The sequence below is a fragment of the Ischnura elegans genome, chromosome 6 (assembly GCF_921293095.1).
Source record: "Ischnura elegans chromosome 6, ioIscEleg1.1, whole genome shotgun sequence".
Lineage (NCBI taxonomy): Eukaryota > Metazoa > Arthropoda > Insecta > Odonata > Coenagrionidae > Ischnura > Ischnura elegans.
In genome coordinates this window covers 113,416,102-113,438,812 of record NC_060251.1, presented here as the reverse complement: position 1 = coordinate 113,438,812, position 22,711 = coordinate 113,416,102, and the positions used below count along the sequence as shown (strand labels likewise).

The window sequence follows — 22,711 nt, the reverse complement described above, 5'->3', positions numbered from 1 at the left end:
CTTAATACAGCATATTTCCTTATTTAGAAATAATAGCGGGCGGCATATTGATATTTTTGGGCAGCTTGTTGCCAGAAGATGATATGTATTCCGTAAAAAAATTGGAGAGGAAGTAAATATGTTCGCTATTATGTGTGTAGAGCGTATGATGAATTCTCAGAGAGTTAAAACGATGCTTTAAAGTAATGAGAGGTAGAGGATTGTTGGATAATTAAATGTGAATGAGTATTGAAGGAAACAGAGGTGATGAATTTTAAGCCAAACCCGATCGAAATCGTGACTGTTGCAATATTGTAGAAAATTGTTTTCGAAGTAACATCATCATAAATAATGTAATAATGTAATCTTATGAGTCTTCACTTGCTTCCATATTTGGAGCAAATATTTTTCGGCGAAATGAGTCACCAAAAAATAATTATATTATTTACAAAAGGTATTAAAAAAAACTATATCTTCCATTCAAAGGTCACTTTTTTCTTTAATTCATCACCTTATTTTGTCGTATTATTTTCCGAATTCCGATAATTCCTAGTTTTTGTTGTAAAGATAAAAAAACTATATTGGTTCTTATCAAGCTGTCATTATTATCATATTTGATAAAATTTACTTCAAATCACCGTTTGCATTTTGTTCCGGTTAACCATTTCCTTGTGTGTCTGTTTTTGAAAGGGAAGCTGAACCTCTCCTAATTGGACGTTACATGATAATGATAATTGATATCAAGCTTTCGCTACTGGACAGGGTAGATATATACTTCCCATGCCACACAACTGGTCATGGCTGCGGAATACCAAATCGAAATCTCGGGAAGATGAAAAACGAAAATATCATCTCGCCAGCGATTATCTGTGTCTCACGGACGTGGGGGGGGGGAAGGGAACACGCACAGCATCTTTTTCAGATAAAAGAAAATTTTCCCCGTTAGGAAGGAGGAAGAGGATTCCAATTAGGTTAAAAACAAAGAAAAGCTGTGTCTCTCCCTCTCTTTCCCCTATCACTCCCGGGGTTGTTTTTAAGTCGGACAGTCGTGAAAGTGCCTGCCCTAATCATAGATGCTCCTCGCGAACGCTGCGATGCCGTCTTTTCCAATTTTGCCCGTCTCTCTCCGCTTCGCTGCAAAACTGGATGCTCCGTCGCTGTGTATGGAAGCGGTTGACGAGCGAGCTGACAATTGAATGGCGAATATAAAAAAAACAAGAGACGACTTGTCGCCGTCGTCATCTTTTTGGGTCAGTTCGTCTTGAGAAAGTTTTCTTTCTATTCATCCACCAACTGTGTGTTTTCGTTGATTTCTTAAGAATTTTTCAGTCGGCACTAGGTTTGGGGAGCAGAGTCTGATGCTAAAATGGAATCGTTCGTTCGAGCACCTGCAGAGAGAGAAAGACTTTTTAAGTTTTCAGAGCGTGAATGGTTATTGTTTCGACTCCATCATTTTATTCGCTCACCCCCTGCCGCCCGCATCTCGGCGAACAACCAGACAATGCCTTTGAACAAACTGCGGGGGTTGTTCGAAAAGTAAATCTCTAATTTTTCAGACAATTGTGGAGCAGCAATTTAGCAATTAAAAATAAATGTCATTACGGACTGTTAGTTTGCGCAAGATAAAGGCGTAGACCTCCAGGTTTACTTTCAAAATAATAGATATTTATTAATGATACTAACTCGGGTAATTTGGCGTTAGGAGTTAGGTAAAAAACGAAAACTGCATATCTGTAGGGACTATCCGAATCTTATGAAGAGGGAAACAGCATCTTTGTTACATACATTTATGCCTTATCTTACATATTTTTTGTTTTGAATAAATTAATATACTAATACTGTCCTTAGTTTTCATTTATTCCTATTAATGGAAATTGTAATAAAAGAATTGGGGCATTAATTATTGTCTTATTACTCTGATTGAAGGTAATAGCGGCATTGTATATATATTTCATAATATAATTAATTTTTTATAACTCATTCTATCGAAAAATTCGTATTCAAAACAGAGAAGCTTGGTATTTTTAAGTAACATTATGACACTATTTGAACTGATGTTACATCGAGAACTGGCCCTTCGAAACATAGGCATCGAAATAATTTCTGTTTTTAGCAGCTTTTGACCTCTCAATGGATAATTTTGAGGCATTCGGATTTCATTCTAGGCTCCTCGCTGTCACCCATTCTGTCATCAGCAGTTTGACTAATTCTGCTATCTAAAATATGTTTACTTTACGCATTTCAAAGTTACTCTGGCGGTATTACTTTCATCCATCCTTCATTTCCAGTAGTACAAAGTATGATTTATCAGTATGAGCTTATTAATTAATCAGCCAATCCATTTATTTTATACCTACATATTGCTAAAAGTAGGATATCACCTGGTGGTAACATGAGAATTGAAATAAATGAATGAAAAGCCTAAGAGGAAAGTAAAGTAACAGAAAATACACTAATAGTATACAGACAAAACACTAGTATGAATACTATAATACTTAAGAACGAAATTTTAACCAAATTACTCATTTAAATTATACAACGATCCCTAATGAATCACAATGATATCAACCAGGAATCGAAAATCATTTACTTTTAAAAATTTTAATATTTTCGGGACAGATCTTAAAAATGTCTTCAGTTAGGTCATTACACTCCTATATTCTCCCTCTCTGCAGGAAGGATTCCTTCAGAATATCCTTTCCTGCTTCTTGCCATTAATTTTGAATTTGAGATCGTCCTTCCAAGTTTCATTCCAGCTTTTGACATATTACCCTCTAAAGCAGATCTTTTTTTAAATGCTTTGTAGACCCCAACATAACCTAATAATGATTATCCTTAATTTCTTTGGTTTATATACCGTAGCCTAATATAGCTTAAACACCCTCGAAAATCTGTGACACCGTCCCACTTTTATGCATCCTTAGAGTATACCTAGCTGCCTTTCTTTGAACTTATTCAAGGTTTGAAACATCTATTTTACTCTGAGGATCCGAAACTGGAGTAGAATATTCTAACACAGGACGAACCAAAGTTATTTAGACATTTCTTTTGATTTTTTTTGCACTCTCCTTCATATTTCTCATGGCCCAATGCAGCTTTTTCTATGAATTTCCCACCACCTTATCAAACGTGGGGGTATGCTACAGAGCAACTTTTCTATAACGGTTTCCATTCGTTGGCATTGAATTAATTTTCATGGTGGAACTCTTTTCGTCCGTATTTAAATACTCTTCACATTTATTTTACCTCCACACTATAACGATGTGAGATAGCCAGCGTTTCTATGTTTACATTACTCGGGGAAATCAGGAAGGGATAGACAACGTATCCTTTATCCAATGTTTTTATCTCTAACACTCTGGAATATCATGCACGCATTTTCCTACGCAGGAAACATATCCTATGCATCCAAAGTAATGTTTTGTGCGCGATGTGGCGAATTACTGATTGATATTCAACGAAGATCCGCTTAGCATTCTACTGGCAGAAACGGATAAGCCGCCTGAACATTTTTGTACCTGCAGATCCGATATGTGTACGATTCCAATGAAGCTCACAACTGCACCATGTATTTGCTTTTATTCCATGTTTTGCATAAGTTTTATAAATTCTACCTTGAAAGCGTGACGGTTCCGCATTGAATAAAATATAAGCGTTTTCTTCAAGGCTTTCTTGGGCACAGAACCCATCTACCGAAAGCATTATCCCCTATCATATATTTTTAAGCGGATTAATTTTATAGATAGGTGGACATTAACAGCTATGGTATTATGCCTAAGTTACCTGCTAATATAAGCTGTATTGATATTTGTATTACAGTATATTTCTAGGGATAATTACTAATGTATAAGAATACAAAGATCACTAATTTAGATGCAGATGATAGCGTCGTCAACAAATACACATATTTTTCTCCTAATTCGGGAGCAGAGGTCAAAAACTGGGCCGATTACGCTTCCTTGTGGAACACCTGATGTCTTTTGAACTACATCAGCGTTAATTCCGCCAGCAACTACTATTTGCTTTCAATCACTCAGAAAGCAATTAAATGTGATGAAATAGCAAAATAATTGAGTTTCTGGAATATATAGTTTTCATTTTACTAAGGAAAAAATGCTATTTTTGCTGCAAATCATATTTTTCCCTAACTTTAACTTTACCCTCAATGAGGCAAAGGTTAACATAATCGTGTTGAGATGAAACTTTGGCAGTGTCAATTTTACTCTAGTAGTCAAATTTTAGGAGAAATATCGGTCAAATTAGGAAATCAATCGAAAATTGGTTTTATTTTGTGAAAATCCTTACGTATCTTACTCCAGGCGAATGAGAACCAAATCCTCACGTGAAATGTGATCCTTACATCTCTCTCCTTTAAGTTTTTTTTCGTACCTCCCGAGAATTCACCACGCAAATCCGTATTTCCCAATGAAATGGAACTGTGATTCTCGTGTAGGGATGCCAGACTGATGCACTCACCATTTTACCGTTGCTTCCCTTATTCTCGTGGCAGTGTTTGAGGTCGCACAAGAAATAATTGTCATGGCGGAGCAATCCATCGAGGATGGGAATATGCGAGTGAAAAAGCGGGCTTCGGTAAAGTCACTAAGCCGTAACGTTTCATTTCATCCCAGCTCATCTGGTGTAATTATATGGGATTATTCTGATCTCGGTCGAAAATTAAATCACCATTAGCCTTCCACGAGCCATTTATACTCAAGACAATTGTCTTTAAATAATAATGTATGCTGTGAAATTTCTCCACTATTCTCCACTCCAACTGGTGAACTAGATTAACCTCAAGATACAGAAAACGGACATTTTTAAGGAATCCTCCCAGCATATCAGAATAAAGGTGTGGAATTAACAACCTGAAGAAATTTTTAAGATCTTCCCCCCATTTTAAAGAGAAATTGTTCCTGGAATCTTGGTTTATGTCATTTTGGTTCATTAGGGGGAGTTGGAGATTGGGTTATTTGGCTCAAATGTTTTTTTTAGTAATATGGTATTGGTTTTAGGGTATTTTTTCCCTATCATTGATGTATTTTCTGTTCATTCACTTTGTTCGTAGGTAGGTAGGCAGGCTTTTCGTTCATTTACTTTAATGTTCATGTTCAGGCGACAGCCTATTCGTAGCAATTTGTATTAAAAAGATAAAATACTGCAGCCTTTCATATCTCACTCTCCTGAGCTAGCCCTTCCGTCTCGCGATGCTCGTTTTCCTTGTCTCTATCTTTACCTTCCCCAACTAAGAGACATATTCTGAAATGAAGTACCGTTTCGTTCCGTACTCCACTGCAAATCTGCTGTCGCTTCTACACCTGCGTACTCTAGTCTCCATGTTCTCGTTCATTACTATCAATTTGCGCCACTTTGATTGCTTTATTTAATTCAGCTTCTTGTGTGTGCATTTAAAATTTTTAAGACAGTTTCTGTATTCGCCTAAAGTGGAATTAGGATCCTATTTATTCTAAATAGATTTTTTTACGTGTGATAAATAACAATTGATTGCAATACCGAGGACATTGAGCCTAGGGAAAGCCGAGGAATCGATATTTTATTATGACCTATTACCACCAGGTTAACCACGCATCTATTATAACATAAGAATAAATATACAAATTTGTTTTCAAGGGCTCGTTTTTTAACGTTTTATCCTCGAGTTATTCGTGTAATTCCATTCTTAAATTAGTCGTTCTGTTCATTCGTTTGTTCATGTTCCTTATTCTTTCCAACGAGATTTCAAGCCAGATGGACTCATACATAGAATGAGACTATTTTCATCCACCTTAATGACCTATCTTGTGTTTTAGTACCGTAATGCGATTTATCAATCGTATTATTATTTTATTATTCATTGCTGCAAGTAGGCTATTGCCTGGTGGCGGCATTACATGTACATGAATGAATAACAAATGTGTACATACCAAGTTTCTATCAGTGTAATACAAAGTTTAGAAACAGAATAGACACCCATGGTAAAAATAATACACTAATTCTAATCTCATACAACTAAGAATTTAACATTGTCCCAATTAACCAATTTCAAGCATCCCATTAAATGCATTAATTCTAATATAATATAACTAAAAATTAACATTGACCCAATTTCACACTCTCCCTTTTAAACCACAATGTAATTAATCAATAAGTGATGAGCACTTCTTCCTAAAATTTTTTGCATTTGCAGGGAAGATCTTAAAAGTAACTTCAGGTAGGTCGTTCCACTCCTTTATTCCTCTATGTAGGAAGGATTTTCTCAAAATGTCTGTTTTCTGTTTTTTAAACTGTAATTTTGAATTTATGATCTTTCCTTTCTATGTTGCAGGGTGAGTCCAGCTTAATACCTATTTCTTTCCATACCCGTATAACGCAATATGCCCGATTAACGTTTTTTAATCGTCGGGAGGAAAAAGTGGACTACATCACTGAAAAGTGCGTCCATCTCTTTTAACAGGTATTAAAGTTACTGCATAGTAATTATAAATATATTTTATTGTTCATAATGGCTTTTTTGCAGAAACATAGCACTCATCAATTACATGCATACAACTCGCTTTGCTCGCTGGGGGGGCTCTGCCCCCCCTAGCCCCCCCCCGAAAAAGGCCTGCGGCCTGTTTTGCTCCCTGTGGGAGGTCTTACACTTTTTGTTTGCTACTTGTTACTTAAGGATCGTTTACTTTTAAGCTGGCTAGCTTAGGTATAAGCAATATTTCCACTTTCACGTAAAACGAGCGCATGGTACGTAGGCTACAATATGAATGTAAATATTTATAAAGAGAAACGTTTTTCTGAGGGGCTAAAAAAGTAAAATAAATTTCTACGAGTTTCTCTAACTTATTCAATTCAAATAGAAAAAAAAATTGAGACCACGTTCCACTGTAACACCCAATGCATACGTAATATCATAACATAACGACTTTACGAATTACAATGAAAAACACGTTTATTAATTTTTTTCCACAAAACTCAACCAAATTCTTGATATAAGAATAAGATGTAACAGCTGTTCCCCTTCGTAAGCGAATTACGTAGGGACTGAATATCAATATCTAGAAACAAATGCGCCTTAGCATGAATTGGGGCTAGTATGACGAATTTTATCGAAATATTATTGATCGTGATCGCGAATGATTTCACTTCAGAAATACCTCTATTTAAAGTTTTAATGAATCGGGATACACAAATATCTCAGCTTTAATATCCAACGCAATGCGCAATAAATCTGGTGAGTAACGGATCACAGCCTTTGGTGAACAAGACATTGTGAATGTCAAGATTTCGATAATTTTCACAGTTGAATAACTTAGTCACTCAAGGAAACGTGATTTTCGCAAGACAAATAATTGAATAAGAAATACCTTTATTTGCACTTATCTTCCATATTGTTTTATTCACTGCCTATTCACTCCTGCAGCTCACGGATAACATTGTACATTAAAAAAGACATTAATGGAAAAAAGAACGTAAACAAAAATAAGAAGTTATCACCATCACAAAAAATGAAAATAAAATCATTTTTACCTACCTATATTATGTAAGACTTGTTTAAAAGTCTTTCTACTACAATCGTGTATCGCCAACAAGATACGAACTATAGTCAACAGCACGAATCATATTTCTAAATTGGCATTTAGTGCACTTGTTAACTTTGAAATTAATAAGCACCACTTTCCTACCTTATATTTCTCCGCTTTTCATTTGAATGCGCTTTGATTTAAACAGATGTTTGTTCTTGCGGAAAGAAGACGCAAAGAAATAGACACTTCAAATGTTACTTTTTAAATTTCCTACCTTATCTTTCTCATTTTTTCGTTTTAATTCCTTTATCTTCTTTCCCAATTTAGCTCCTCTTGTTTGCATAAACAAATATGTTGCTATGATTATTCGTTTGTATGTCTGCCGCGCCGCCATTGGAATTTCGTGGCCATTATTTGAACTAATCCCCATACTCAATTTTATATGAATAGACACATAAATAATTGGAAATTTATTGTTTTCATAATTTTTCCTGGGGTTTCAGACAGTTTTTGAGGGGGTCTTCGTAAGACTTTTTGTCGTATCTCGTCTCGTTCACCCCAAACATTTGTATGAGTGAGTGAATGAATGAGTGGTCGTTAGGGGATTTTATGATGTATAGATGATACCAAGATTATCTTTCAATGAAAAGTTTATCGGTTTGATATTTTAAATACAAGATGTTTTTCCACAGTTTAACAACCATGCTTCACTAAAAATAATCTTAGATGCTTTTTTAAAGTCATTAATATTGGTATTTTTTATTATTGGAGGAAAATAAATATTACTATACAATATATATTACTAGAGTAATAATCTAGGCCTTTCTGTTAGAGTTCTAACTTGTGGGAATTGACATTAATTTTATTCATCCTTCTTGTGGGATGTAGATGAATGGAATTATTTTGGCTGTATAATTTCATATCATGTTTTACAAATATTGCATTTACATAGATAAAAAGTCACGGTATTTCAATATTAAATAAAAAAATACGCTTTTTAGGTTAAAAATAATTCATTAAATGCTCTTTTGATAATTAACAGTTTGGTAGATGAACCCCAAAATAATATACCATACTTTAGGCCACTGTAAGCATGAGCATTATAAAAACTCATCATAAAATCGTCAGCATACCCGACTTCCCGACCCGAGGTACCTCTTATGAAATTTTTCAAGGAGTACTGTGAAGACGTTGTAGGGTATCTTTAACGTTTCTTTAAAATGTCCTGGAAGCAAAAATAATCTAAATCCAGTTAAAATACCGGAGCCACCGCTATTCAAGGGGGCCGTTCACAAATATTGACCTTCCAGCGGCGGATTTCACCCCTTTCTCCAGGGCTCTTGGCCGTTTCACTTATCAGAATAAAATTTCTCTGGGGAAAGGGTATCCTGCGATAACATTCGCAAACTTACTTCCCGCAATGTGTACCTTACGTTTCCTATCGTGGGAGAGTGTACCCTCCATTCCGCATCAGCTAACGCCTTTCTATTCAATCGGGGAAAAATTTTACCCGGCGTTTATCTTGGAGAGAATATTTCTCCTGTTGACAAAGGAAGACGGGAAAAATTGAGACGTTCCCTTAAGGTTGGGCTCATGTCTCAAGATTACTCACTTCCCTCAGTCCTCAAATGTTCCTGACCGTGCGAAGCGAAAAAGCGAATTCTGCGCGATTCAAGAGGAGGAAAAGAAAAAATCCTTTTTTTCTTCGCGATTCGTTCCAGGAATGACCGATTTGATAAGATGACATGCGGAGAATAAAAAAAGGATGATGTGAATGAACTTGAGTGTACGTCGCCTCAAAGGGTGGAGTTTTTGTGGGAAAAATATGTGTCGAACCCCGCATGGCTAGCGTGTAGAAGAAGAGATGGGAGCCTATCCAAGAAGAGGAAGAAGAAAAGAAAAAATCTTTAAGGGTACCCTAAAACGTCTTCCCTCGGACCGCTAGGGTTTTCTTCGGAGGGGAAAAAATCCCTACCATCGTTCCTCATCCCCGCTCCACCCTTCCAATAAACCCATTTCACTTTCTTCGCCCGTTTTTACGCCGCGTCGCCGTCATAATAAACTCCACTGGTCGCAGTCAGCCTCCGGGCGTGTACGTCCCGCTAACCATGCATCACAGCGCGCTATGGGAAACTGGCCAGCCCTATGCGCTATGCGGGAGAGGGTTATAGTCGGTGCAGATGCGCCGGTTGGAGTGAATAACATGGGAAGAAGACGGCGTGGAAGGCACAGAACCAATCGATCACCGAGTGTTTTACGTTTTTGGTCGGGGGGTTAGGATTTTATGCATCTGCTGGGGCTTTTGGTTACGGGAACATAAAGCTGTCCATAAAACTATAATTGTGCGTACAAAGTGTGCCTGGAAGGCCACATCAAGGGAATCTGGCTGCTGAAGTTGAGATCTCACATTCATACACTACTATACAGACTACTAACAAGTTAAATTTTACTAGGCTTTATATAATATTATAATTCCAACAACTGGCTAGAGGCTATATTTTCGCGGGTACATGTCCTAAGTATGTGACCATACCATTAAAATGAGCTTAAAAAAACTACTCAGTTCTAATTTATTTTCATGGGAACATATTCCCTTCTTTAAATGGGTATAATGCTTTTCAATAAATTACCCTCAATAACATTTTTATCCTTATAGTTTTTGCCCTTTTAGTTTTTGCCTAACACATTGCCTCCAATCTGTTGCCTTACCATGAAGCTTAGCATCAGACCTGACAAACCTACTAGTATTAGTATTAGTAGTTGTCACATCAGAGTCAAAACTCGCAGTTGGGTATGAATGGGTGAGGTTGAGCTCACCCCAGACTAGTGCACAAGCGTCGGAATTCTCAAATTCGTGGGAAGGGGTCCAGCTTCTTTGTCTGTGCCAAAATATAAGATATCTCTCTGAACTCTAAATACAACTTCATGGGCATATCGCTCTCGTTGATTTTTCCAGTGTAAACTGTTTGCTTTAGCCAATTATTGACGCATTTTCCTTGGGCCTGACCGCGATAATGAGCCTTACCTGCCTACTCAATGATTCAACTCGAAGGTTGGTTTGAATCGGCCAGGGTAGACATCACCCCAAACTAGGCGATAGGTAGGTCGAATCCTCACATTTAGGGTAGTGGTCGAGTTCAGCGCTCAACAACCCCTCTTTGCGGACACTTCTTTTACTTGTGCTCCGTAGGAGCTTCACCATAGGCAAAAAACGAAGTGGAAGGTGGCTTTTCCGAGGATCATCCCCTTGCACTAGGGTTGTTTCTTAATTTGCAAACGGTATTAGTCGTAGTAATTAGGCTATAGGATGCGTCGGGGACTAATACCATTTTGTACCACTGACTCATCGGAAGAGGAAAGAAAATAATAATACTTATAAAAAAACAAGTCTGGTATTGAAATGATTTAAAAAATTTAAAATAGTTCCAATCATATTTTATTGAAGAGGTCAGGTGAGTCATGCAAAGCGTAAAAATCTGATGAGTCGAGTGATATGTTCGGGGTTGTCTCCTAGAACATTAGACGTTTCGGAAATTGGAGCTTTCATCAGCGACCTTCATTGATTAATTCTTACCCCTAATTATGGAAAATATAATTCATGAAACGTCGGCCAATTAACTTTTTTATCCTTTTTTTACAAGGACACAAACTGGAAAGACTGATAAAAAATGATTTTATGGATAATGTTAGCTCAATGCAGACACTATTATTTCGGGCTCAAGTATACCTTCTTATTTCAATTTAGATTCGTGTTCGCCAACAATGCGACCAACCGTGGGCATCATTAATGACTAGACTTGGCTTGCTCCCTCTTGGTGGCTCAATACAGAGTTTTTCATGAAATTTATCAGATATTATAGTTAAAATTATTATAAAAATATTAAAAGTTATTGAAACATTTAAGTAAAAATTAACATTTTCACAAATAGTTTTTTTATGCATTTAAATAATCAGGCAAGCAGGCCAATCGTTATTGTCATAATGGGTTCGTTTTTCAACCCTTTGAGACCATCAAGTTTTGTGGCCTCCTGTGGTTAAAATACAGGGTTATCATATAAGTGGTTTCAGTAATTCTTAGGAGAATATTAGGTAACAGGGTGGCAGAGATCCTTGTTTGATTGGCTTTAGGAGGGCAATTCCAGTGTAGCACTCCGTCCATGGGATTGGACGTTAAGCCATGGTCCTCTTGGTGCCTTCCGTTAGGAATAGGTTAATGTCGACGCCGGGTTTCCCTCTTTATGAGCGACTAATGGCACACTTATTGAATTTTTCTAATTGTGTAAAAAAACTGTTTGAAACGACGAATTCGAAAAATAAAAATAAACCTTGACTGTAAAAAAAAACTTAAAAAACTTAACTGTTTTCAATGAAACCATGGTGTAATTCATTTGTGATAATCCCATAAAAATTGTAGCCAGAGGTAGAAATCGACCTCGGTAATCAGCCAGCGTCAGTGGCGGCGGGTGTAAAGTCCTCGCGTACCAAACAGGGGGTCGCGGGTTCTAGTCTCGCCTGCGTAAGTTACCATAATCCTGGGCATGGTTGTTTGTGTACGTTAAATTGTTAAAATGTTAATTACCCTGATGTAAAAGGCTGTATAGAGCAGTTTTCGGTGGTATGGAAATAAATAAATGTATATTGCTGGCCTCGGTGGGGTAAAGTCCTCGTATGCCAAACATCTACATCTACACAATACCCCGCAAGCCGCCTAAAAGGCGTGTGGCAGGGGGTGTTAGGACACCAGCCATATACACATTAAAAATGAAGTGCTCTAACGAAGTTGGGACTGGCGTTTATTGAAGTCCTTTATGGTTCGGGGAAAAAACGAATTCCCATATCTATCCGTTCGGCAAAACATTTCTCTTAATTTATCGCTTCTATCGGACCTGGAAATATGATGTGGCTCTAATATTATGTTCTCTGTGTCGCTCTTAAAGATATCCCTTCTCAATTGTTCAAGCAACTTAAGCGTAGCGCGCAAACAAGTGGTCGCGGGTTCGTTTCCCGTCTGTGTAGGTTTCTCCTTTCCAGGGCATATCAATCTATCCATGGTTGCTCGTGTCATTGTTATCATTTTGAAAACCCCGATGCAAAAGGCCAATGCGTGCTGTTTTAGATGGTATGAGAGTAAATAAGAGAGTCGTATGAGAACGCACGCACGCAACGTATTTCACTTTCTTTATGTTATCAGTAGTTCCCAGCCAATGGCTGTCTACTACTCGTTTCTATATTTATCGTTTCCGGCTAGATGTGAGTCATGGTAATTCCGTTAATGAATGAATTAGGAGGAAGGGATGTGGGATGGAAGGAGAGCGGTTTTTGGGAGTTTTTGCTTAATTTTATCAGGAAGGTTGTAATCCCATAGATGAGCGATTAGTTCATTACTTGTTAACGGCAGTGAGTTCGCGAATTTGTGAAGAGAGCTCTTCAGACGGTGCAGCAATTAAGTGATCTTCAGGTCGTTTCGTAGGTTCCGGTTGCTGATGAACCACGGAGTGCCGACTATTTTACGAATGATGACGTTTTCGGTGGTTTGTAGTCGTTTTAAGTGAGATGCAGCAGTGTGGAGCCAAACTGGAGATTCATAAGAGAGCAACGGCTTATGGTGAGAATAAAATAAAAGAAATAGACTGCAAAACAGAGAGATTTAAAATGTCATTCTTCCCTCGTTCTATCAAGGATGGCAACGTTGTCTCAATTGATAGGATTAATGGCATCGCTCGCTAGGATCACACATTGCATGTTTTTTCATAGTTCTAACTTTGCATGTATTTGCTCTAGGAATTACTAACCATTAGCAATTTTTTTATGAATAAGCACGTATATTTTTCTAGTGTGCGTAATATTTCTATGACCGTGTGGTGTGCATGTGGCGGTCCTCTTGTATGCTGCATGTTGGTGATTTTTCACCCCCTGCCGAACACCCTAGAGGTGGCTCGCAGGGAATTATGTAGATGTAGCTGGAGTAAAGAGTCGTATGAGGAGGGTTTCGTTCCCAAACTTCCCCGGCCAGCTCTCGACCGATGGCGCACACCTTTCCTCGGCTGAGGCTCGGCCACGATTGAACTGGCGGATGAAGGCTCCCCTCGCCTACCTGACTTCCCCTCCATCCCCCATCCCCCTTCTTGCCGTTCCTCTATCGCTCTCCGTTCCACTCCCACGCTTCCACCCCCACCATACACCCCCTCCCTCCCTCTTCCCTTCCAACCTTCCCCCTTCCCCCCAGCCAGCGCACACTAATCTTCCCAGCCCCCTTCTCTCGAAAACCCCTCGGGCCTCCACCCCCAACTTTTTTCCCAAGCCGTCCCTCTCCCCCTCCCCTTACCCTCCCCCCCTCTCCCCATTCCACACCCTTCGAGGCGCGGGAGGGGAAGTTGTGGATGGCGCGCGCGCTCTTCCTATCCGGCTGGCCTTACGCCCTCGCCGGCGGATCCCATACGATTCAGTACCTCTCCTGCCTTGAGCGCCGAAGGTTCGCCGACACCCGTGACAATCGTCTTTCTCCGCTGTGTCGTCTTCGCAGTGTCTCCACGAAGGACGTCACGATCACGGCAGTGCTCTAAGGCTCCCGGAAACTTCCCTCCTCCTCGGGGTCAACACTCCACTCCGTAGTGCGAGGACTTGAGTGAAGTTTTGCCGGTGCTTCCCGGTAACCCTTCGCGGGTCTTCGGAGAGTCCTCCCCCGCCGGTATCGCACCGAGTTCAATAACACTGGTGCGCGCGGAACGGAGGAGTTGGTGGACTTCCAAGTGTTGAGAAAAGTTTTCTCTTTTCCCTATCAGGATTGTGATTTATTTTGACAACATCCCTCATGACTGAACAGATATATCCCCGCCGGAAGACTCCACAAACGTGAAGATGATTTGGTGCGAGGAAGTTTAAATTTTTTTTCGTTTTCTTTTTTTATTCCGAGGAGGTTTTTTTTAGTGTGGACTGGTCTTGGGATCGAAAAGACCGCTGAGGATTTTTGATGACTTGGTTCATTTTTGTTTTGTGAGATTATTTTTTGGTTTCGAGTTTTATATTTTCCTCGCTGGAGGTTCAGTGTTCGTAAGACGGTTGGTTAACTTCGGCGATCACTGACAGATAAGACGTGTGTGTGAGTGTTCTTCATTGAGATTTTGTGCGGACGTCTTCCCGCGATGGAGACCTCGGTTCGAATCCTCTCCCTCGCCCTTCTGCTCATCGCGGGCAGGATCGACCCTTGTGCGGGACTGTCTCAGGATGTGCTCGAACCCCCGCCCACCCGCTCCGGAGTCCGTCTCGTCGGCGGAGCCTACGACGGATTGGTGGTGGCCGTGGACGAGGGTGTCCCCAAGGAAGAGTGCAGGGCAGTGCTAGAAGGATTGGAGGTGAGTTGATTCCTCTTCGCTCATTCCCATCTTCAACACAAACACTCCGGCACTCGGAATTTTCGGAACCGACACGGAACGTAGCTGGACTCTTACCAGTTACGGAGAGCGAGTCACGGCTTCCTCTTGTGCGACCAACATTGGTGTTTTCGCTCAACAAATTTTTAGTACAGATGTGTGTCTCACATGAAGAAATTATCAGTTAAGACACGTATAGCACCACCGATTACCATAATTGTCACTCCGTTATTTTTCCCATAATCCGACAGTATTTTCTCGCACCATTAGCTTGAGATGCCTCCTTTGGACATAGTCATACTTAATATATTCCGAGCCTCGTGAGTACTTCATCTTTGTACTGCCCCGGACTAATGTTGAGGAGACGATTGGATTGAATGTTTTCTTTGAATAGATATAATATACATACTATAGTGAGTGTCATCCTTGATGATGCAGTCAGTATGTAGACGTTAGTGATGCCTATTCTTGATGGTCTGTTTTTGCCCCAATATTCGTGCCTATGTTACGATGAAATTCCATAGCTTTCCATTGATTCATTATTTCCAGCACTCACTACATGTTATTGTCACCGATAGCATCGCAAGTTTTATTTTAACTAATTTCGAAACATAACGCACGCCTGTCATAAAAGTACTGCCTATTTCAGATGTGAATACACTAGTCAATTATTCTGTTATTGATTTGATATTCGTCATCGGTTTATTTTACGTAGACACCTCACGTCACTGGGTATGCTCGCGAGGACCGTACGGTTTGCCATAGTAAATTTTCAAGATATACGGGCACATCTCATGAAAGTTCGTGAGATTGTCTTAGAGCGCGTGATCCACTGGAGACTGGGTTTTTCTTAGTCTGGGACATCTTTCAGAGCGACTATGAGTACATTCATCATTTTAGGTCCCAAGTTAAAACTACATGTCCGATAGAAAGGAAAACGTGATATAATTAAGGGTGCGTATATACAGAAGGAGTTGTTTTTCCCGCGGACCGTAAAATCCACAGGAATATATACCAAACGAAATAGAACTAAGATCGCGCGACTACGAATCGATTGAAAACTGCTGGCCCCCGAGTGTAAACAAATATTTGGTGTGGGTGGTTTGGGAAAATTCATCGTTAGAAATGGATGTAATAGCTGAAAATTATTTTTATCTCCCAGGACTTGCTCAAAATCTCAAATCATTCCAAATTCACTCTCCATTGCCAGCGCAATCCTCCCAAGGGTCAGGAACCTTTACCCGAGCTATACTTCTTTCCTCGTGTCACCTTGCAAGACGACAATTTCGTGCTTATTATTTCTTCCGCTTTTCGAAAGATAATGAAGAACGTCTTGTTTTTAAATCAGAGTCTGCCTTAGCTCCGTGTTTCCTCTTGTTGTCTCCTCCGTTCAGATTCCTGCTCTTGTCATTCCCTCGGAGTGTTTTGAAACGTCCTCCGTCTTAATGTTCTGAGCAATAGTCCTCGGCGAACTGTGCATGTTCTTCTTTCGCCGTCCGTGTAGTTATTTACCTCCATTACCCGCCTCATTGGTTTCCCCTTGTTCTCGGCGTTTGTTGGATCATTACTTATGCCTTCTTCTTCTTCATCTTCTCTTTTTTATTCACGGAATCTGTCGAAAAAAGATCTTCTCTGGAGAAGAGCACTTTCTTCCTCGGTAAAAATTATACCTTCTCGACTGCATCGGTTGATATTTATTGATCTTTTAAGCCGTGGTCGTGAGTTCCCCTTCTATGCTCGTTCATGCGTGTGCCGTGCCTTCATTGTCACGGTATCGAAGCGTGTTTTATAGTGCTTTCCGAAGTTCCAGCTAGCGAAATTTTACGAGCGTACGCCGAAAAAAAATGTATCCAGGTTAGCCTTACCGATGCCTTGAGAGGAACACGGTCATGAACTTAACCCTTTGCTTGACCTCGGACCGTAATTTCAGAACGTCAACTGATGAAGGGAGGAATTTTTATTGCTCCCTCGACGCGGACTAGTGCCGGAAATATTTCTCGTACAACTTACGGCAAAATAGGAAGAGCTGTACCCCGTCGTGGAATGGAAGTCGTGGAATGTTCGCCGTTGAATTGATTTGTGTCTCAATAACATTTTAGTGAGGTCTTGAATTGGTCAGCTAGGAATACCTAAACTTCGTGGCATTTATAGAACACACTTAGGGCCTAACCCTCTAAAACCGAGTGATATTTTGTGGGTATAATAAGTGCAGTATAATGTACTCTCTGTGTCATTTATGGCAAAGACAATATTTTCGATGAGCATTCATTGTTTCCGAAGATGTTGTGGAGCTCAGCCGATAGCTGTGTGTTCAATTACATCATTGTTTGCAATTAACAACGATAGGTAACGATGATATTTCCATTCTATTCGGGTTTCTTCACCGCGTTTGTTGTATTTTAAAGACAACAGTTTCGCCGGCGTTACAGTCGGCGTCTTCAGGTCAAAGGTAAAATTTTAAGACGCCGACTGTAACGCCGGCGAAACTGTTGTCTTTAAAATACAACAAACGCGGTGAAGAAACCCGAATAGAATGGAAATATCATCAAACCAACGCCGCGAAAATCTTCGAACCTACATTACAACGATAGGTAACGTTCAAAATCGTTAGTAGTTCGTAGCATTTTTTTCTTGCGTAAGAAAAGTATTCAATTTTGTCATTACTTCCATACTCTCATTTGGTTATATTTTTAGATTACAAACCCGATGATTCAGGGGGACATATTTGAATACGTGACGCGTATGGCATTTTGATAAATGCGCACGGAGGTTTTTGTCAACTCGGAATGTAATCCCTTAATGTTTTTATTCGAAAATAAGTTGATTGCAGCGAAACATTTTTTCTCAGTTTGACTTCACGTAGCAATGGATTCATTCATTCCTTTGGTTTGTTGGTAATTGATCCGGACTCCTGACGACCAAATTTGTCGCTGACTAACATGAGCAAGCCCTTGGGTCAACATCCATTTGGTGGTTGGTGTCCCTTCGTGCGTCTATTCCGTTGTGCCCTGTAAAGGGAGAGAAATCCCTTCCTCAACCCCGCGGGTGTGTAAGTGGCAGTTGCCCAGGGTAAACATTTCACGCCGGTCACCCCCGTGAATTCAAAATCCCGCTAGACGGGACGGGTGGGTAGGCAAACGCCGTCGAAACGTTAAGATACCGGCCGGTTTTACCACTTGGGAGGCCGACTGTATATTGCCTGGTTTCCTCCGTGCAAGCTTAACAATGGTTGGGGGATGACGGGTTAAGAGACTTGCAGTCCGTCCGATTCGAAAGATAAAATGCGTTGGGTGACAGTATTTGCGATAAATGTATTAGAATTGATAGGTATATGCAATATATTTATTTTGTACTTAATCTCTTGTTTATATTTAAATATGGACTCTTGAGGTGTAGGTCGCTTATAAAATAATATATTTTCGAACTTTTCGGAAGTTTATTTTCCTTTTTAAACGCCTGTTATATGGTAAAAACAGGGATACAATAGGTACAAAAGTGATCAAGTGTTAAATATATTTATTGTGCCTCTCATATTTTCATGCAATAAGCCTTCAAAATGGAAAATAAATTTTCCAAAAGACGGCAGATGTATTTTTTATCAATGTTTACGATATGCTACGAAGTTACCAAACTTATTGCTAACTGCTGTTGCCACTACGAAATGTTGAAAGGAAGAATACCGGCTGATTTTGCAGGTGCTTTGAATACTCTGTGTTTAAATATAACCTCACCGGCACACATTTAATTTAATATCATGTACTGTTTCCTTCTGAAACAGCTGCAAAAGGATTCCCTTGATCAATCAAAATAATTCTTCAACTTTAATCCTGTCGCATATTATTTAGTTCATGTTAAATAGTTCTTGAAGTGTTAGTCAATGTATGTTATGCAAAAAAGTTATATAGCCAACGTTTCTGTTTCAATAAATATGTACAAAGTTAAGCCCTGATGATAGTTTAAAATAAACAGAAACGTTGGCTATAACTTTTTTGCATAACATACGTTGACCTACACTCCAGGAACTAATTTAACATGAATTAAACGAGGTCAAGATAAGGAAAAAAAATAATTGTATTATTTAGTATCATTTCCATTATTTAGAAGGAATACAACGGTGCTCTAGGATCGGGTCGAATTGTAGTGTTCTAGTGTAGTGGAAGTGAGGTAATCGTCGGTGGTAGTTTGGTCAAAAATTTGAGGATTCCTGTGAGCATTTTATTCCGCTATGGGTAGTTGCCCCCAGGGATGCCGTGTGCCCATGTGTTTGTGAGCGCGTTACCTTTCCCACGGACTGTAAAAGACAAGGTCGCGTCGGTATTTTCACGAACACTCCTCTCAAGAGAAGCCTCCGCTCATTCTTGGCTGGACTGACTCTCTCCCAGGGCGGTATCAAGGTGAAGGGACACTTCCCATGTGCACATCTACCGAGTTAACACGAAAAGAATGTGTGATTCTCCAACTCCTACTTCCTTGTGCCCTTATTTTAGAATCTTTGTCGCCCGTTTTGGTGTCATTTCGAATAAAAAATAGCTTAGGCAGATTAGATGTTGTGGATGGGCATCCTTTGTCAACGAAAAATAGGTTGTTCTTTTCCACAAGTTTATTGCATACCTTACAATTCGTTTCAACCGCCAGGTCATTCTCAAGTAAATTGACTTCGCAAGTCTTTTTACTTCTGAATTACAGTGAGGTTGTTGTATTTGAGAATGATCTAATGGTCGGAGCACGTTGTTATATACGCAATTAAACTTGTTGAAAAAGTTATTTTTGCTAACCCAATTTTTGACTTCCATACGGATAAAAGTCGTTAATTTTAATTGGGTGTTCTACGAAGTAATCTTACGGCCTTAAAATTATTTCACTACAAATTTATTGGCAAGTTCTACTCAAATGTCAACCTTTATACTGACTTTAATGACTTTTATGTGTAAATTTGTGCATAAGCTGTGGATAGCACTGCAAAGGAGGTCAGGGAGATGGGTTGGCATGGCATGTAGACACCAAATTTAGTCGACAATATTGGTTGCAAAGATCTCAATAATGTGCTGTGCTTCACGGAACATAATTCGTCAAGGTTTGCTGCAAAAATCGTGTGTTTCGAATGCTATATTTGCTCAAGACTGCGCGATTTCGTAGAACTTATCATTGCACTCCGCTCGAGTTAAATATGCCATAGAATTGAGGTTAAATACGTAAACTAATTTGCAAAAAGAATCGTATTTCAGCTGTCTGTTCCTGGAGGAAAATGCTCATCATATTAAATCTATGTCAGTGTGGTCGTCTATCATTCCCATCTAACACTTCGTCCCCGCGGCTAAGTCTTGCTTGTCATTTCCTTCGCGAGAACTTTCCCGGAATACCTCAGATCAATTAGACTCCGTTTCTCCATTACCGAACATGCTTCGGCAGAGAGACATCATTTGTCCTCTGATTAACTTCCCCGTCTATTACTGTATAGTTTCATCTTTCCTAATGATCTAAAAGCGTTTACCTAATGTTACATAGCTACTTCAAACTCCTTTAATTTGTCTTCTCCTTTGTCATTTTATTTTCTCCGTTAACTTGATAATTATTGTCGACTAATTATAGTGTGTCTAGATTACGTTAGCTTAATCCTCTCAGTACTTACCTATTAAACTAGTTAAAAACTTTCCGCTATAACTATTGTCAAATGATTTTAAATAATTGTTGCGGAAATTCACGGGGTCATCAATGCAAACTCGTGAAGTCCAGGAAATAGCGCAGTTAAGCGTAACGACATGATAAGTCTGGAATGTTCATGCATGGGAAACGCATTAATTCCCTTCTGTTAATGATGAAGATCGTTCTTGGTGATATGCTGTCGTTCATTTGAGCCGTGAAATTAAGTGGAAATTAAAGCAATGCAGAGGAGGACCTCGTGAAGAGCCATTTAATATTTCGCAATCAACTGCGTCGAAAACAGCTGACTATCGTAATTATGAAGCCTTCAAGTTCCTTGCGACAGTGCTGGATTGCTGGATTCCTCGGTGTTACGTTATGCGAAACGATGTCACTCAAATATGCGTTGTGTTCCTTGATTTAATTATGTTTACGGGATGCGTGGTAGATATTCTTGACGGAGTTAGTACCTCAGGCAGTCACGAATGACAATGACGAGCGCTTTGCGTGTTGATTTACCTTCTCATTAAGATTCATAAGAATAGAGATTCACTCTGTAAATACATTCCACACGTTTTGTTTTCCATAATAGTGTTCCGCCATTATCACAGCTCTTTCATAGGGACTGACTTGATTATTGACGGCAAAACTACGTGGTAAATGTGTAAGGAGCGGAGTTTTCTTTCCTGAGACAATTTATTCCACATAGTGAAATGTGAATATTTAAATTATAATAAAATTCGTGCTGAAAGTATCTCAGTTGATGTAAGTTTTTAAATCTTGATTACTTTGTTGTGTATTTTTTGGAGAGCTCCATTCATAATTAACCTTGTTAGTAGGCGTATTCCTGCTTGTAGTTTTTTGTTTCACTAACTGTTCTCGTGGAGATCGCGAACAACTGATTCCTTTTGACGAAATTTTAATATTTTCGAAATATATTCGTAGTTTTTTCTTTGCCCGGCGCGGTTATTAAGCTGGAAGGAAAAAATATGGTAAAGGTATATGAACGGTTTTCCGGGCAAATATCTCGTTGGAGATCTCAACAACAGCTCCGCCGCCGTAAGAATTCGGACGTGAGGGGTCAGAATATTTCGAAATGCCTAATTTGTTACACAAAAAAAACCTCATCTTTACCTACCATCATGAAATGCTTGTTTAAATTCACCACTGGGTTCCAGTTCGAATAGCTAAGTCTCTATATATGTATAATTCGTTGAACTCAGAGGTTGTGTTGAAGGAGTGTGTAAGTCATTATCACTGGTCAAAAATCCTAAGATTGGTTTGACATATCTCTCCACTCATTTCTTCTGTCAGCTGATATTTTCACAGGTAACAATTCCTCTTTTTCACATTCGTCTTTACCTGTTCCATGTTTATCTCATTCGAGGTCTTCTTTTTCCGTTTTTTCCGTCTAATTTCGTACCTCTACGATTGTCTTCATCATGTCTCAAGGTATGGCAGAATGTGTTATTCCGTCTTCTTCTCAGGGTTTTTCAATACCTTTCTCAGGCTTCTTTCGAATGCTTTCGTGGATATAATTGATGCAGTAATTTTCCCGGGTTTCCATCGCGTTGTTTGTTGTCTCATGAAGATAGTTTCACAGGCCATCTCGACATCATATCTGACCTGAAGATGCTGGCAGTATTAGCGGAGAAACTGTCGTCATCGATATTCAAACAACGCGGTAGATGCCCGGAAAAACGATCGCATCACATTACAGGGCACTTATTCATAGCTCTCTCTGTCGACGCATCTGTTTTTCGTCATTCTTCTGCAGCGTCACATTTGGAATGCCAAGTTTCTACGCTCGATCGAAATACATTCATACTCCAAGGGGGTGACTAGTAGTATCTCATCTCCGTCACGAATTTCGGCAGTTAGTCACCCTCGTGAGAGTCACGGTAGCGTTCGTTACCGCTGACGTTCAAATTGCTCTTCCGCCGTCTCGCGGCACTGGGACAGCGACCTCCTTTCTGTTGCGGCCGCGAGCGAAACAGATGACTCGCGCGAGCCGCCGCCGCTGAAGCCGCCTACGATTCGGAGAACGTAACCAAACGCGCGTTCATTTAGACAATGCATTGAGCGATCGTAAATTTACTAGTATATTTATAAAGGACGATGAGTGACAATATTTCCCTCCCTATAAATGTTACGCAACTCCCACAAACGTACGACCACAGCTCTTACCTACAATTCTCTCTCCGC

The 22,711-nt window shown here is 39.5% G+C and overlaps 1 protein-coding gene across 1 annotated transcript in view; it reads left to right on the top strand.

Moving 5' to 3' along the window:
- The first annotated feature begins 13,932 nt into the window (after positions 1–13,932).
- The window catches only part of LOC124161517 (calcium-activated chloride channel regulator 2-like), an 81,587-nt gene continuing 72,808 nt past the window's right edge, over positions 13,933–22,711 (top strand). Inside the window, exon 1 of the mRNA XM_046537869.1 lies at positions 13,933–14,848. Within this exon, the coding sequence (XP_046393825.1) occupies positions 14,639–14,848 (210 nt within the window). The 5' untranslated portion in view covers positions 13,933–14,638. The remainder of the gene's footprint in view (positions 14,849–22,711) is intronic.